The sequence below is a fragment of the Mustelus asterias genome, chromosome 19 (assembly GCF_964213995.1).
Source record: "Mustelus asterias chromosome 19, sMusAst1.hap1.1, whole genome shotgun sequence".
In the NCBI taxonomy this organism is placed as follows: Eukaryota; Metazoa; Chordata; class Chondrichthyes; order Carcharhiniformes; family Triakidae; genus Mustelus; species Mustelus asterias.
The window spans coordinates 59940471-59956058 of NC_135819.1; the positions used below are offsets into that span (position 1 = coordinate 59940471).

At 41.1% G+C, this 15588-nt stretch overlaps 1 protein-coding gene across 3 annotated transcripts in view; it reads right to left on the reverse strand.

Moving 5' to 3' along the window:
- The window catches only part of reln (reelin), a 343770-nt gene that overhangs the window by 230500 nt on the left and 97682 nt on the right, over positions 1–15588 (reverse strand). For all 3 annotated transcript variants that reach the window (XM_078235653.1, XM_078235652.1, XM_078235651.1), the window contains exon 5: positions 7037–7107. In XM_078235653.1, coding sequence (XP_078091779.1) covers positions 7037–7107 — 71 coding nt within the window. The remainder of the gene's footprint in view (positions 1–7036; positions 7108–15588) is intronic.

Here is a 15588-nt window from a genome sequence, read left to right on the forward strand (position 1 = left end):
CTTCAGAAGCTTGCCCTGGGTTATTAGCCTGAATGAATTGTCATTCTGATTCATTCAACTGCTTGCAAATAATTAAAAAAGTTATTAAGAGTCAATGGGTTGATCTTTAATGAGCTATGGACTGAGGCACTCATATCCCGAGGTCTACTTTGTTTCTGCGCATTTCATTTTCGCTAGCAATTGAAGAAAATTATACCTAACCTTAATCATTATTCTGCTTTCAAATGCTATAAATCTAGGGAACATTCTTGGCCTTACACAGGCTACAGATTAAAGCATGCGAGATGAAAATGTTTTCTCTACACCTGGATAATACTCAAAATTTCTCAAATTTTGTGTTTCAATTCAGCAGGCAGCTAGAGCAATGGTCTTCTGCACTGGTTCTATTGTTGTCCGCTGTAATAGTCTACAAATTAAAGATGCAAATATAATAGCATTTCTCTAAATCCTGAACCATGGTTTCACTTATCCTTTAAAATGTGCATATTCTTCAGTCAAATCTCAGCCTGTGCACTAACTGGGAAATTAGCTTGCTCATTTTTGAACCACATGGTCGATTAATAACTTTATTTGCTTATAAGTATGATAAAATTAAATAGCTGTGTCCATCAATTCTGCACTGATGGTGATACAGTAATGAAAACTGTAATTTTAGCATCATCCGTCTGTCAAATATTAAGAAAGGCAAAGGAAATGTGCTGAAATATTTGTCTTTAATCCTTGGACTGCCAGAAGTCCAGGGAAATTCTGGTGTCTCGATTTTTTTTGAAAGCTCTCAGTTCTCAGAGTGGGCTCAGTACTTGGGACAATCGTGTACCAGAACTGTGCAGATTGTCCGGCTCATGCCTTTCACGTAAGCAGCTCAATCAATGACGCACTTTAAAACTTCAAATGGTGGCTTATTACTGCAGGATGACTGAGCTCATCTGTTGTGTCAGCAAGCTATCCACTCAGCACAAGAAAGGTTTCGTTAAGAATTTTGTTTTCCCTGTCACTTCCCTAGATGTGAGTAGGCTGAATATTCCTGCCCACTAACAATGACTCTCTTGGCAGAACTGGCATCAAGGCAGACACAAGGAGTATCAATCGATAATCAGGTGTCACTATTTAATAACAAAATCTAAAGCTTGAATTATTTTTGATTCAACGATCGATTTGGGAAAACAATAAAAGTATTGAATTTTACGTGAAAAAAATGCACGTACTTCCTTAAAAATGTTAGATTCTTATTGGTATCTTAAATCCCCTATTTATTTCTGAAGTGCAAGAAATAGAATACAGATCACTATTTTACAAGAGACACTGAGGACAATGTCTAAATGATAATACAAACAGTGTTACTGATGCATTATTATTGCCATTATAAAATGGATATACTAGTACTGCAGAGGATCCAGAAAAGCTTTACAAGGATAATATCATAAGTGTGTGAGTATACATTCCAGGAAAGGATTGACAGACTGGGTCTCTTTTTTCTTGAAGAAAGGAAGCTGAGGCATGACCTAGAGACCTTTAAAATTGTGAAATATTTCAATAGAGTGGATACAGAGTGAATGTTTCATTCTGTGGGGAAAAGCAGAACTAGAAGCCATCAATGTAAGATAGTTACCAAAAAAAATCCAACAGGAAATTCGGAAGAAACCTCTTCACCAAAAGAATGGTAAGATTGTAGAACGCACTGCTCCAGGCAGTGGTTGAATCGAATAATGGAAGCTAGACAAGCATTTGTGGGAGAGGGGAACAGATGGATATTATGGTCGATTTAGATGAGGAGAGATGGGAGGTGGCTGGAGTGGAGCACAAATACAAACATTGGGCTGAATGGCCTGTTCCTGTGTCGTATATCTTACCTAATCCTATGCAGTACTGTGACCTACCATTGCAATGTGTTAGCAGTGCCCTGTTTGTGAACAGGTCTCCCACTCACCTGACGAAGGAGCAACGCTCCGAAAGCTAGTGGCGTTTGCTACCAAATAAACCTGTTGGACTTTAACCTGGTGTTGCGAGACTTCTTAGCAGTAGAACACAGGGCTGTAACATTGAAACATGTCAGCAATTGTTTTAACCACATTGGGCTGGCTTTCCCCACAATCTTTGGGAACCCAACATTGGGAGCAAATGAGAGTCCCGAGCCTGCCCGTCTGGCAGCGTGACCTGCTCAGCAATCTTCCAGCACAGTTTGAAAGACATGTTGGTTCAGTGCATTGACCCGAACAGGCGCCGAAGTGTGGCGACTCGGGAAATTTCACAGTAACGTCATTGCAGTGTTAATGTAAGCCTTACTTGTGACTAATAAATAAACTTTACTTTAAGGTGGTCTCTGAATTAACCACCTCATCATCCTATTAAGGATGGTAGATGGGCTCCTACCTGTAGCTAGCCCAATTGCAGAGCCAGCTGTTCTTGAGCCTCAACAGCCCTACCAGGAAAGGCGGGCACAGCTGAGGCAAGTTGAAGACTGTGCTATACCTCAGCATGGAGATGCTCTCAAAGGCGTATATTTGAATAAAAACTCAGAGGTGTGAAGCTGGTGGTCACCTCAAAATGGAGGGGAAGCCCCACCAGGTGGATGGCCTGGGCGGTGAATATGACCTTTCCCGTCCACAGCTTCATCATTGCGACATCCATGGAGCCTCTGGCTCCTATGGCCATCAAGTCTGATGCAGAAAGGGCATCTCCATTCAGCTGGATATCTTCACATTTGACAGGGAGGTAGTCCACCAGCCACTGGCAAGATACTGGTATGGCCCCAAAAATTGTCCCTAATTGGGATCTAAACAATGGGTACCTGATCCGCTCCCCAGCCCACTCCTGGGAAACTTCCCTTGTTGCGAAAATGCATCGTGGTCCCACTTGACTTCCTCCTATTTTCCCAGCCTCTCCCTGCCTCTGAGGTTACCAGAGGGCCAGGCAATTCAGCCCATTAGCCTTTACCTGGGAATGATTAGCAAACACAAATTTATATATTTACGTGCTAATATTCTTTCATGGTGTTGCTCACAATTAATAGGATATCAAAATGCTGAAAAGTCATGTGGTACATAATGTAATTGGTGAAGAGTTGAAATTATATTTTTAACTATCGCATTTTTGAGATTGAGAGGGGGCGGGATTGAGAGGGGGCGGGATTGAGAGGGAACATTAAGGGGGATATTGAAAAAGAAGGAAATGGAAAGATGGATATTCAAAGAAGGAATTGAGTGAGGTGATTGAGGGTAGATTGAAAGAGGGAGGGAAAGATAGAGGGAGGGAGGGAATTGAGAGAAAGATAATTAGTTGTTGAGAGAGGGTTCATGGCAGATGAAAGTGAAAGAAACGTATAGAGAGAAAGGTAGACAGTTTTGTATCTCATTTTATTTGATCCTTTTTAAAAAGATAAATGAATTTTGAAAACAAACAATCCTTCTGAGGTAAAAGCAAACAAATTGTGGGAGAAGGAACTGGAGGGAAACAAATTGAAAGGAGGGGCTTTTAGCCTCGTGTTGTCTCTCCTCTTTGGAGAAGTGAGGAATGGGATGGAGTGGATGCTTTCATAGGTCCTCTCCCCACAATCCTCACTGTGCCATTTGCCATTTCCATTCAGAAAGGAGGAAGGTGGAAATAGAAACAGAAGATAACAGAGAAAGAGAGACAAAAAGAACAGAGAGAAAAAAAGCAATAGGAATACTTCAGATTATTAACAGAGATCCTGGGAGGAATTCTCCAACCTCATGAAATGGCTGACGAGAATCTCAATGCCCTGCAGAATGGGGCGTCAGCCAAAAATTGGGATTCCCAATAGGCATCAAGGCAATCAGGATTCACCCAACCTGCGCTGCCAGTCCCCATTGGGTTCCCACCCACAGCGGGCAGCAACCGATAATTATGCAAACCTGCTAATTGACAGCCTATTCACCAGCCCCCCACCATTCACCTGAACCCACCCTGCGGGAAAGACATTGGGCGGGCTTTGGTGTTCCTAATCACAAGCGGGGACATAGCATGCTGGACCCTGAGGGTCCAGGGGAACACCACCAACACCTCAGAAAAGAGGGACAGCCTCCCCCACCACCACTCAAATCACGGGCCACATCACACAGGCACGAGGATGTCCTGACTCGACCCCCAATTCAGCCCCCTCTCCCCTCAAAACCTCTCCTCCCTCAGACCCCAGTGGAAATGTTCCAGTGCTCAGATGCAAATACAAGTTTACATAGGCAATTTCCATTGTATATAGGGACACAGGAATTTATAACAGAAATATGAAATTAAGGACAGAAATGAGGACTGAATATCTTAACAATGAGGATGAAAAATAGGCTATTCACAAATACATGTAATGAAAGTTGAAATCACTTGTTTGGCAGCTTTTAAGTCACACACCTTTTAATGCCAAGGTCTTAGTTGAGAGTCTGTTTTAGGCTTCTGACAGCACAAGGCTGATGACTATATGATTAACAATTGTGATATATTTTCCTGAGTGTTTACCAAGAAATAACTTGCACTGATTGTTAGGAAATTCTATGGCTGGTGTGTTATTTATAGAATTAAAAAATGGATGGGAGCAGGAATTAGCAGTGCAAACCTGTGCCCATACTGAGCTCTGCTGGCTCAGAAAGGGGCTCTAATATGTTTACATTTCATCCAAGTACAAACTCACAGTTTGGAGCTGAGCCAAGTTTTCACTTTGAGGAGAGCTAATGGAAGTAATAACCCTTTAATTGGGTTGGATTAAATGATGAGTCAATGGAAGGCCATTTACCGATCATTGTAACATATTGCAAATTGTCCAGAATGCTGCAATAGATTAATACATACATTTCAAGAAATAATTGACAGGGCAATCAGGAGTTCCAGTTGAATTTGTCTCCTTCTCATGACAGATGAGAGTGTTTTATCAGGCATTTTACTGCCCTGTCTACACCTTGTCAGAGTTGAACTGAATTTATTTACGATCAATGCATTCTCAGCTTAACCGCAGTGCAAAGGCTTCAGGATCATCACTTCAATTCCGGTACTAAATCATTTCCCTCCCGTTTCTCTGTCATTTCCTCCTTAAGGTATACCTTTGCTCAGATATGGCTCCATACCTGGAAGTTCTCTAGTACCTTGAACAAGTAGCTATTCGTCATAGCTGATCTGACATTTTTCATTAATTCAGTCTCCGAGTTCCCCAATATTAATTGTGCAATATTGTCCTGACATTTTTAGTGTGAGACTGGCCATTTATAGACAACATTGACAGCTGGGCAAGGATTGTGACATGCTAAAAATACATGCGTGAAGAAATATTGCTCTTTTTGGTGTGCAAACTCATTACCAAGCTTAAGGATCCCCAACTATCTCTATTCAGAAATCCATATAAATGTCTGTTTATCTTACAGTGTACCTTGTCCCTCTCCATACCCTTAAGCAACAACCAAGGCCCAGAGACCCTAGATGGTCAATGGGATAACCCTGCAGTTTAACTAGCTCGAAGCATGCAGCATATTAGCTTAGGGCTTTGCTTCCCACTGAAGTAGACTCGAAACGTTAACTCCGTTTCTCTCTCCACAGAGTTTTTCCAGCACTTTCTGTTTCCCCATATAATCCCTATTTCAGATTTCCAGCATCCACAGTGTTTTGTTTTTATGCTTCCTACTAAAGTCCAGATAGGATCACCCTGACTCTTCATGCAGTTTCAATCATTATCTGACCCTATCTGAATGATCCCCATTCCCAATGCAAGTTCTATCCTTGCAGGTATCATCAATGAACTAATTAGATATCCAGTGGTACTCTGTCTTGTTCCATTATCTGAATACCAAATATGTCCCAGATAACAACTCAGTTCAAATCTCCCACAGCGGAGCATATCAGCAAGATGCCAGTTCAATCCTAAGGAAAATCTGCTTAAAGAGCAAAATTGATGGGTAACAAATGACATTATCATTTACAAAATACAAAACCAATGTTTTAAGGTTTTTGCTTCTTTTTTTCCCCCAACCTCTTAAAATGTTTGCAACTCAATTTATAAAGGGCGGTCTGAGCTTTCACTTAACCTATATCCTTCATTATAAAATTAGCATAAATAATTCACAAAAGCAATCAGGATTTCAACAGAAGTAGTTCACATTTACCTGGATTAATAATCCTCACTGAATCATATTTGTTATGATTTGAATTCAGTTCAGATTTCACACTAAGTTACCAATCATCACTGCTGAATAGCATGACGGGACCATTCACTGGAAATCCACTTACGTGGTTAAGGTGCAGGTTTGAGGTATTAACTGTTCATCCTCTCAGTCCCTGATTTCAGCCATATCACTATAATACCCCCTGCCAGTGGGAAAATCGGAGGGCAAGTTAGGTTGGACAACTCTTACAGATCCTCTGGCAACCAGACTCAGCATGGCACTGAGTTATCATCTTATCTGTGGCACTACTTTCTGCAGGGGGTGAGGACTCAGTTGGGCTCAAGCAAGCAGTAAATACATTTAAAAACAGCATGGAAGCACTTCTTCAGCAAGTTAGTAATGAATAGTTAAGCCACATACACCACGGAAATGTCAGGGTGAGTTCCCAGTCAATGGTGAGTTAGTTGATATGTCAAGGTAGCAGCACACCAAGCCATGGGTTAGGAAGGGGAAATGAGCCAGACTTGCTGCTTTTTGATCATTACTGAGCTCCTATGGAGGCGTATGGGTGGGAATAGAGAAAATGCCGATGTGATGCCTCTTGCAGTGAAATAGCCAGTTTCCAATAAAGTTCAAGCATGAATGACCACAAGAAAGTCCTGGAGGTGGCCTGGTGCCCATGGATTCCAACCCAACAAAGATACCACACCAAAAATTGCTTGCGAAGCATCGTGAGAAAAGGCTCATCAAATGAACAATATAACTAGAGTTGAGTTTTGCTCTCCACATAATTGAAGGAAATGAGTGCAACTTCTTTAAAGCAGAATAAGGTGAGAACTTCCATGAGCTCTAGATGTACAAATTCTGCTGCTTGAGCTAAAATAGGAGAAAAGGCAGTTTATTTTCCAGGTAACAATGTGAACTAGGTTCTCTCTTACCTCCTTGCTCACACAGCTGCTGAACCAGGGCATCCTTGAATATGACTTGGCCTCTCTGTGTAGCTGTAGCCCTTGTAAAATAAGATGAAAGAAAAAGTGTGAGTAACTGTATTTTTACAGTTCCTAAGCCAGTGTAGTAAAATCTTACTTGGTAAGTAAAGTTCATCAGTCAGGACTTGTGCCACCATCCCCCATTTGTGGTCAACCGAAGGAAAATCCATTCATCGTTGAAGCACAGAGGGAATTTTAAACTGTTTCTGATTTCTTGTATATCTAACTTTACACTTGTTTGTGAAGATTGAGGGGCAAAAGCGAAAGTGATCAATTTCTCAATATGGCTTAAACTGATTGCCACATACACAAAAACTGAAGTTGCATTAAAGTATTAGCAATGCAAAGTATAGTCAATGCGGCTGCACAATGTTTCTACTGAACAAGACGGCGGCAATGATACCAAATATTTCATCTCTAGATTAGGGGAATTGGGACCTGCCTAGAGTCAAATAATTTGGCACATCAAAACATGGATCCCTGCAGAGATTCAATCCAGAAACCCGCAGCGTATAAGCGAGCAGGAAGAATGCGATTCAGATTTTGTGCGTGTGCGCATGCACATGTCTCTAACTTCTATCGCACTTTGCCCATGCACCTTCGCCACTTTTTCAGTTTGGATTTGCCACATTTTTAAAATACTGAGCCGGTTAACAAAATATGATGATGGAAATGTGACATTAGAGGAAATAAGAGTTAGACAACTCTTAAGAGTGCACACAGAAAAAGAATCTCAAGAACGTAAGAAATAGGTAGGCTATTTGGTTCCTCAAGGCTGCTCCACCATTCAATAAGATCATGGATGATTTGACATTAGCCTTAAATTCACTTTCTTGTCTGTGCACCCACAACCCACAATCCTTGACTCATTTGTAGAGCAAAAATACGTCTAATTCAGTCTTGAACACATTCAATGACCAAGCTTCTACTGGTATCTCAGGAAGAAAATTCCAAAGACTAATGCCGCTCTGAGAGAAGAAATTCTTCCTCATCTCTATCTTAAATGGAAGACTCCTTAATTTTAGGCTGTTCCCCCTAGTTCTAGACTCCCCCATGAGAGGAAACATTCTCTCAGCAACCTATCAAACCCCCTTAGAATCTTATCTTTCAATAAGATCACCTCTCATTCTTTTAAACTCCAATGACTAGAGGCCTAGGCTGGGATTTTCTCATGTCGGACGTCCCACCCTTACTGCCAGTGAAAACTGAGAATTTGATGCTCAGCCAAATCTCCATTCACTGCTGCAGGACTGGAGAATCCCAGCCACAGGCAAGATCGAATCCCAGTTCTAAATTTTCCTCAGAAGACAACCCCCTCGTCCCAGGAATCAGCCAAGTAAACCTTCTCTGAACTGCTTTCAATGCAGGTGTGTCCTTTCCCAAGGAAACAAGCTATACACATTACTCTAGATGTGGTCTCACCAATGCCCTGTGGAACTATTAATATATTTTCTCAATTAAGTAATTTAATAATCAGTATTACTGAAAGAAAACACAAAAACACTAGCTTACCTAAAAGTACATCATATTTATCCCTTCAAACAATGATTACAATTACATAGGCAGATTTCAGGAAAATTACTGATTTGAAATGGCAGGTTTTTATAAATTTAAATATTTTATGACAAAACACTGAAATACCATCTCCAGACTGTCACATTCTCCCTCTCTACCTGTCCATTTCCCCTGGGGTTATAGTTGGTAGTCCTACTCGAGGCTATGCCCTTAGAGAGCAGGTACTGACGCAGCTCATCACTCATGAAGGAGGATCCCCGGTCGCTATGGATGTAGCTAGGGAAACCGAACAGGGTGAAGAGGCCGTGCAGGGCCCTGACGACCGTGGCTGAAGTTATGTCCGAGCAGGGAATGGCAAAAGGGAATCGGGAGTACTCATCTATAACGTTGAGGAAATAGATGTTGCGGTCAGAAGAAGTAGGGGCACTTTGAAATCAAATGGTCTTTAGATAAACATTATCTGGTGGCTTTTAAATATTTCAGTCCCAAATATGGCTCGTTTTTTAAAATCAGAGGCTGTGAATTTCCTTGGGGCTTCTTCCAATGGCTACCGCGACTTTGGTAGAAGTTCAGTGAAATTCCAGCTTGTGCATAAGGATAAGATATCCGAAGAACTTCTGCCAAAGTTACAGCATTGGAGAGGAAGAGGTCCTGAAGAAATTCACAGCGTGTCATAGCTGAAACCTGGCGGAAGTTTTAACTCAAACAGGTGGATTGGGAAGCGGAGGGGAGGGGGATATGAAAATTTTAAAGCTCTCAACCTTGACCCCAGTCAGCCTCTAACCCACCCACTTCGGGACTTTATGGAGGCAGGACAAGGAACAGGGAGCCAACCCTCTCCCATGAGGCAGGTTGTCAATTTAAATATGTTAATAAGGCTGGCAGCCTTAGATTTGTAAGCTTTACAGTTGGCAATCAGGATTCATAAGACTTGGGAAGCCCAGCAAATGAAGGGAGGCAAGGATTACTTCAGGGAGAAAGTAAATGCCTTCACAGCACTGCTTGTGGGCCAGGAGAAACAGGAAGGTTTCCTTGACTTCCCAAGCTCCACCTATTAGACCACACCCCCCCATACAAAGACCTCTGGGGTTGGGGATAGGGCCTGCCTGATCCTGCAGCCCATTTCGGAGTGCTCCCCACCCAAATAGAAGTCAAGCTTGTTAATCACTCGACTCCATAGTACGCAAAGGAAACTCAACCTTCTGTATTTTTTATCCAATGCTCTGTTCCCCACCTTCACCCCTGGTCTACATTGCTACCCAGGTCCTAAAGTTTCCACAGAGATATATATTAAAATCGTTACAGCGTGGAGGGAACCTTCTTGCATACAATTCCACAGAATCATGAGTCATTGTTCAATGTAGGAACCCACTACAAGCTCTCATTAATTACATAGCTGGCGACAATTATCTCTAACCACTACTTATAGAGAAGTCCTATGTGCTGTTTTCGAATGATAATAACAAATAATAGTTTAGGACGGTGGGTCTGGCTATTTGTACTTGTTAGATTCCTGGATATGAACAATTAACTGATTAACAATCAGCTGCAAAACCGAAAAGAAAAATTATTCTTATTCGTGTATTCAACAAAACAGATCTCCATGGTGACAAGCAGTGGGAGCCTCAACCAAACTCTGCAAAATGTACTATGTTAAAGGTACATAAATAGAACAAATACGTACTTAACATACATCACAATCCTAGTGACAGTCACACTGACGACAAGTGTAGCATGTCAGGTAAAAACAGTAAAATATTACATTTTGGTAACTAAACTTCTGTTTTTAGTTTATTTCTGCAGATGGAAAGTGCTCTTTCCGTTCATGTTTTATTCATCTATCTTCTAATACTTGGCAACCGGTTTGAGTACTACTTGAGTTTCATAAAAAACAAATGTTAAAATATCAAATAAGAAGCATATGTCGCTGTGGAGGGTGACTGAGATTGCCTGTGTATAAATAGCACCCTTTGATACATCTCACCCTCTCTCCTATTCCTTTTTTTGTAAAATCTGAGGTGGTGCCTGCACTATTGACCTGTACTTTTCTCAATAATAAAAAAAAGAGAAGATACAAAAATCTTTGGCCAAACAACATCTGAATTATCGAGGCACTAACTGAGGACCATCAAACCTTATTAATGTAGCAGTGCTTTGGGATATACAAATGTATTCGTATTAGCATCAAAAACCTAATGTCTCTTGATTCCTCTGATTTTCAAAATTGCAGGATACTGCACTTTTGTGTCATTCTATGCTTTTGCACTTGCTGGTATAGAGTGATTTTGTAGGAATGTTGAGGTCAGACAAGTTCTTTAAGAATCAGGAGCCCTGTCACAATGGAATTGTGAGTTGCTTTCTGTTCGAGTTACATCAGTGAACTGTCCCTGAGTCACTACTAGCAAGAAATCCCTGAAGCTTCACACTAAACAGCTGAAGTGGCAAGGAACAGTGAAAATTGAGAAGAGAATTGGAGAACTATTTGACAAAAGTATAATTTTCAGTGTAACTTACATCACCTGGTGATATGTCTCTAAATAAATGAAAAAAGATTTGTCAAACATACTTTCATGAAAGCAATGCCCCTTTAATTCTGATAGCCATTAAGAGCATTCTAAGATTACTTCTAAGCAGTGCTGTCATAGACAGCGATGGATTGGAACACAGTTGTCTACTAATGGCTGCAGTAACTGAATCTGCAAGCTCTTCTCTCTGATAGGCGTCTGTGAGCTGATTAAAGCTGTGGCCATCAACTTGCGCTTTAATCAGCTCACAGACCCCCCTAATCCACTACAGAACCTGCGTCTTTAGATATCATAGCTAGATGCAGTAATATTGTAACTCGCAGCATAGAACAGGCCTCTCCTCATTAGGTGCTGATTATCTCAAACTGTAGAACAAAGGCTGTAACATTTCTGGCTAACATTGCACTGCATTAATTTTGTGTATGTTTTCTTTGTTGCTCATGGTGCATCTTTTCATCAATCCATATGCTAATACTCAATTATACACTTGAATCGTGATGTGAAAGCGAAAGGAATAACATTATACAATAACGACATTGGTAACACTCTAGGCTGGCATTGTGGCCTTGAATTACTACAGCTGTTGTACCACACTAATAGTACACTACACTAAACTCATGCAACATGGTTCCAAAATACTACTCTGACTAAATATAACTTTATAAAAAGAATAAATTTACATTTACATAGTACCGTTTAACAACAGAAAAGAGATGATGAATGATCAGTTAATTGGGTTTTGGAGGTGTTGATTGAGGACACTGGGACAGTTCCCTTCAAACAATGCAAGGGATCTTTTACACCCCGCTGTCCAACAGGAACAAGCAGATGGGCCTCAGTTTAACATCACATCTAAAGTAAGGGTGCTGAGGAAGAGCCATATTGCACTCAGAATGCTAACTCAATTTCCCTTTCCTGCTATATTTGCTGAGTTTTTCCAGCACTTTATTTTCATTTAAGTTTTCCAGCATCTGGAGTATTTTGCTTTTATATCACATCTACAGGTTAGCTTTTTCGATACTGCAGCACTCTCCCTGTGCTATAATAAAATGTCTATCTTGGTAACGTGCTTATATTTTGGAAGATTGAAAATTTGATTCAGGCACTAAAGTATGATCAACTGCACCAAGCTGTTGCGACCTAAAAACAAGAAATGCTGGAAATACTCAGCAGGTCTGCCAACATCTGTGGAGAAAGAAACACAGAATTAACCTTCCTGATCAGTGACCTGTCATCAGCACTGAAGGAAAGTCAGATTTTAAGCAAGTATAGGAGTCGGAGTGAGGCAGGGGAGAGCAAAAGGGACGGTGTATGAGAGAGTGAAAGGCAGAAGAGATTAAATGACAAAAAGGTGCAAGGTAATGGGAGAAAAAAATAAACAAAAGATAGACCCAGAGGAGATGTAAATGGCAACAGCAGTTTCATTACTAACAACTGTTGTTCAAAAAAATACAACCAATCGTTTTGATCTGAAATGGTTAAATTCAAACTGATGCTATAGCTTGTTAAGTCTATTCCGAGACCTTTCAGCTGATATTGACTTGGAAAGTAATGTTTAAAGTACTTACTCTGACACAAAAACCGTGATGTTGAGGTATGAATATTCTACTCTAGGCATTATATGAATTGTACAAAACATCGCTAATATTTAAGAATTTATGTAAGCCTTTAAAATAAACATCCTCACTGTTGGCTGTACACTATTAGTTCAATATGTGACTTTCAAGGAACTAGGGATCTGAAATTGTGTGATACAGTTGCTTTATATTTCAAATTTTATTCATTTAACAGATGACAAACTTCTCTTTGGCTCCTTGAATGTTGATTTACCCTTGACTCCATGAGAGAGATGGCAAAAAGAGAGCATGAAAGGAGACTGGCAGATAAAATAAAAGGGAATCAGGAATCTAAATTGTAAAAGGATAGTAAGAGGGGGTGTGGCTGATTAAGGATCAAAAGGGGGATCTATGCATGGAAGCAGAGGGAATATCTGAAACTAAAATCAATACTTTGTATCTGTCTTCACCAAAGAAGATACTGCCAAAGTCATAGTGAAAGAGGAGGTACTGAATGGGCTAAAAAGTAATAAAGATGAGATAATGGAAAGGATGGCTACACTTAAAGATAATAAGTTGCCAGTACCAGATGGGATACATCCGAGGATGCTGAGGGAAGTAAAAAGAAATGTGGAGTTATTGGCTATAATCTTGCAATCTTTCCCTTAGATACTGGAGTGGTGCCAGAGAACTGAAAATATTGCACCCTTATACAAAACATGGTATTCTGATAAGCCCAGCAACTATAGACCAGTCAGTTTGGTTTTGGGAAAGCCTTTAGAAGCAATACTTCAGGGCAAGATTAATAGCCACTTGGACAATGTGGATTCATTAAGAAAAGCCAGCATGAACTTGTCAAAGACAAATCATGCCTATCTAACTTGATTGAGCTTTTCGATGAGGTAACAGAGAGGGTTAATGAGGGCAATTGTGTAATGTGATAAAATGCCAAGTAACAGTTTGTCAGCAAAGTTAAGGTCCATGGGATAAAAGGGAGAGTGGCAGCATCAAGTCAAAGTTGGCTGAGTTATAGAAAACAGAATAGTGGTGGACAGTTGTTTCTTTGTACTGGAAGTTGGTATTACAATGGTGTTCCCCAAGGATTGGTATTAGGACCCTGGTTTTCTTGATAAATGTTAATGGTCTGTGCTTGGATGCATGGGGCATCATTTCAAAATGTTCAGATGACACAAAACTTGGAAATATTGTGAAGGGTGAGGTTGTGGGTCTAGACTTTAAGACATAGACAGGTTGGTTGGACTGGGCAAACACATGTCAGATGAAATGTAATGCAGAACAATATGAGGTGATACATCTTATTTATGTTACAAGTAGGCTTACATTAACACTGCAATGAAGTTACTGCGAAAATCCCCCTAGTCGCCACACTCCGGTGCCTATTAGGGTACACTGAGGGAGAATTTAGCCAGCGTGTCTTTCGGACTTGTGGGAGGAAACCGGAGCACCCGGAGGAAACCCATGCAGACACAGGGAGGACATGCAGACTCCACACAGATAGTGACCCAGCCGGGAATTGAACCCCGGGTCCCTGGGGCTGTGAGGTAGCAGTGCTAACCACTGTGCCACCGTGCTGCCCAGTAGGAAGAAAGAGGAGAGGCAATGCAAAATCATGTACAATTCTAAAGGGGGTGGGTATTCATAAATGGTTGAAGGTGTTTAAAAAGATATTTGAGATCCTGGACTTTATAACAGAGGTGTGGAGTACAAATGCGAGAGTGTTATGATGAACAATTATAAAACACTGGCTTAGCCTCAACTAGAATACTATATCCAATTCTGGCATCACAATTTAAGAAGGATGTAAAGGCTTTATAGAGGCTACAGAAAAGACTTACAAGAATGGTTTATGAGATGAGGGACATCAGTTATGTGGATAGACTGGAAAAGCTGATGTTGCTGTCTTTGGAGAAGAGAAGGTTGAGAAGATAGCAGGTGGCTATCATGTTTTCAGAATCATAACGGGAGCAGATAGGGAGAAAGAAACTATTCCCATTAGTTGAAAATCTGAGAACACTAATTTAAGGTGATTGGCCGAAGAACCAATGGTGACATGAGGAAAACAGTTCTACTCAGTGAGTAGTTAAGATCTAGAATGCACTGCCTGACTGTGTTTTGGAGGCAAATTCAATTGTGGTTTTCAAAAAGGAATTGAATAAACACAAAGAGAAAAAATGCAAGACGACAAGAAAGATTGAGGGAGTGGGGCTGGGTAGATTGCTCTAGCAGAGAGCCGCCAAATACACCCACAGGCTGAATGGACTTCTCCAGTGCTGTAACTATTCCATGATTCTAATACTACATGTCATAGCAACACAGGGAAAGGATATTCATTCCTAAAATACTCCAGATTCTGAGCCGTGTCACTCTGCACCTTCAATTCATTTCTATCTCTGTTACATCCTTCTATCATTTACATTTGGATTTCTATCCAACTCCAGACTATGCATTTGTCTAATTCTGTTATATCCACTGCATTTACTATAATAGCAGTTAATAGCATTTAAAAGCAGAGCCATGGACTTGGAACAGAGAGGGAGACAGCACTTACATATCCATAATGGGCGCAATCTTCCAGCCGTTCATGCCCCATTGCCGCTGCAAGCGAGGACGGAGAATCTGGCGCTCAGCCAAATCTCCATTCACTGCAGCGGGACTGGAGAATCCCGCCAGCGTGAATTGCTGGAAAATTCTGGCCAATGGATGGAATTTTCCCAAAAGTGTCAGAACGATGAAAATACGTAGTGATCCATGCTCCGCACTGCAATCATGCCACACATTGGCTGGTCTTTTACCGGCACGCCTGCCCCACGGCTCGGAGGACGGCATTCTCCCTTGGCCTCAGGCAGGACTGTACAAACCTCGGGCGGACATGCCGGTAGAATTC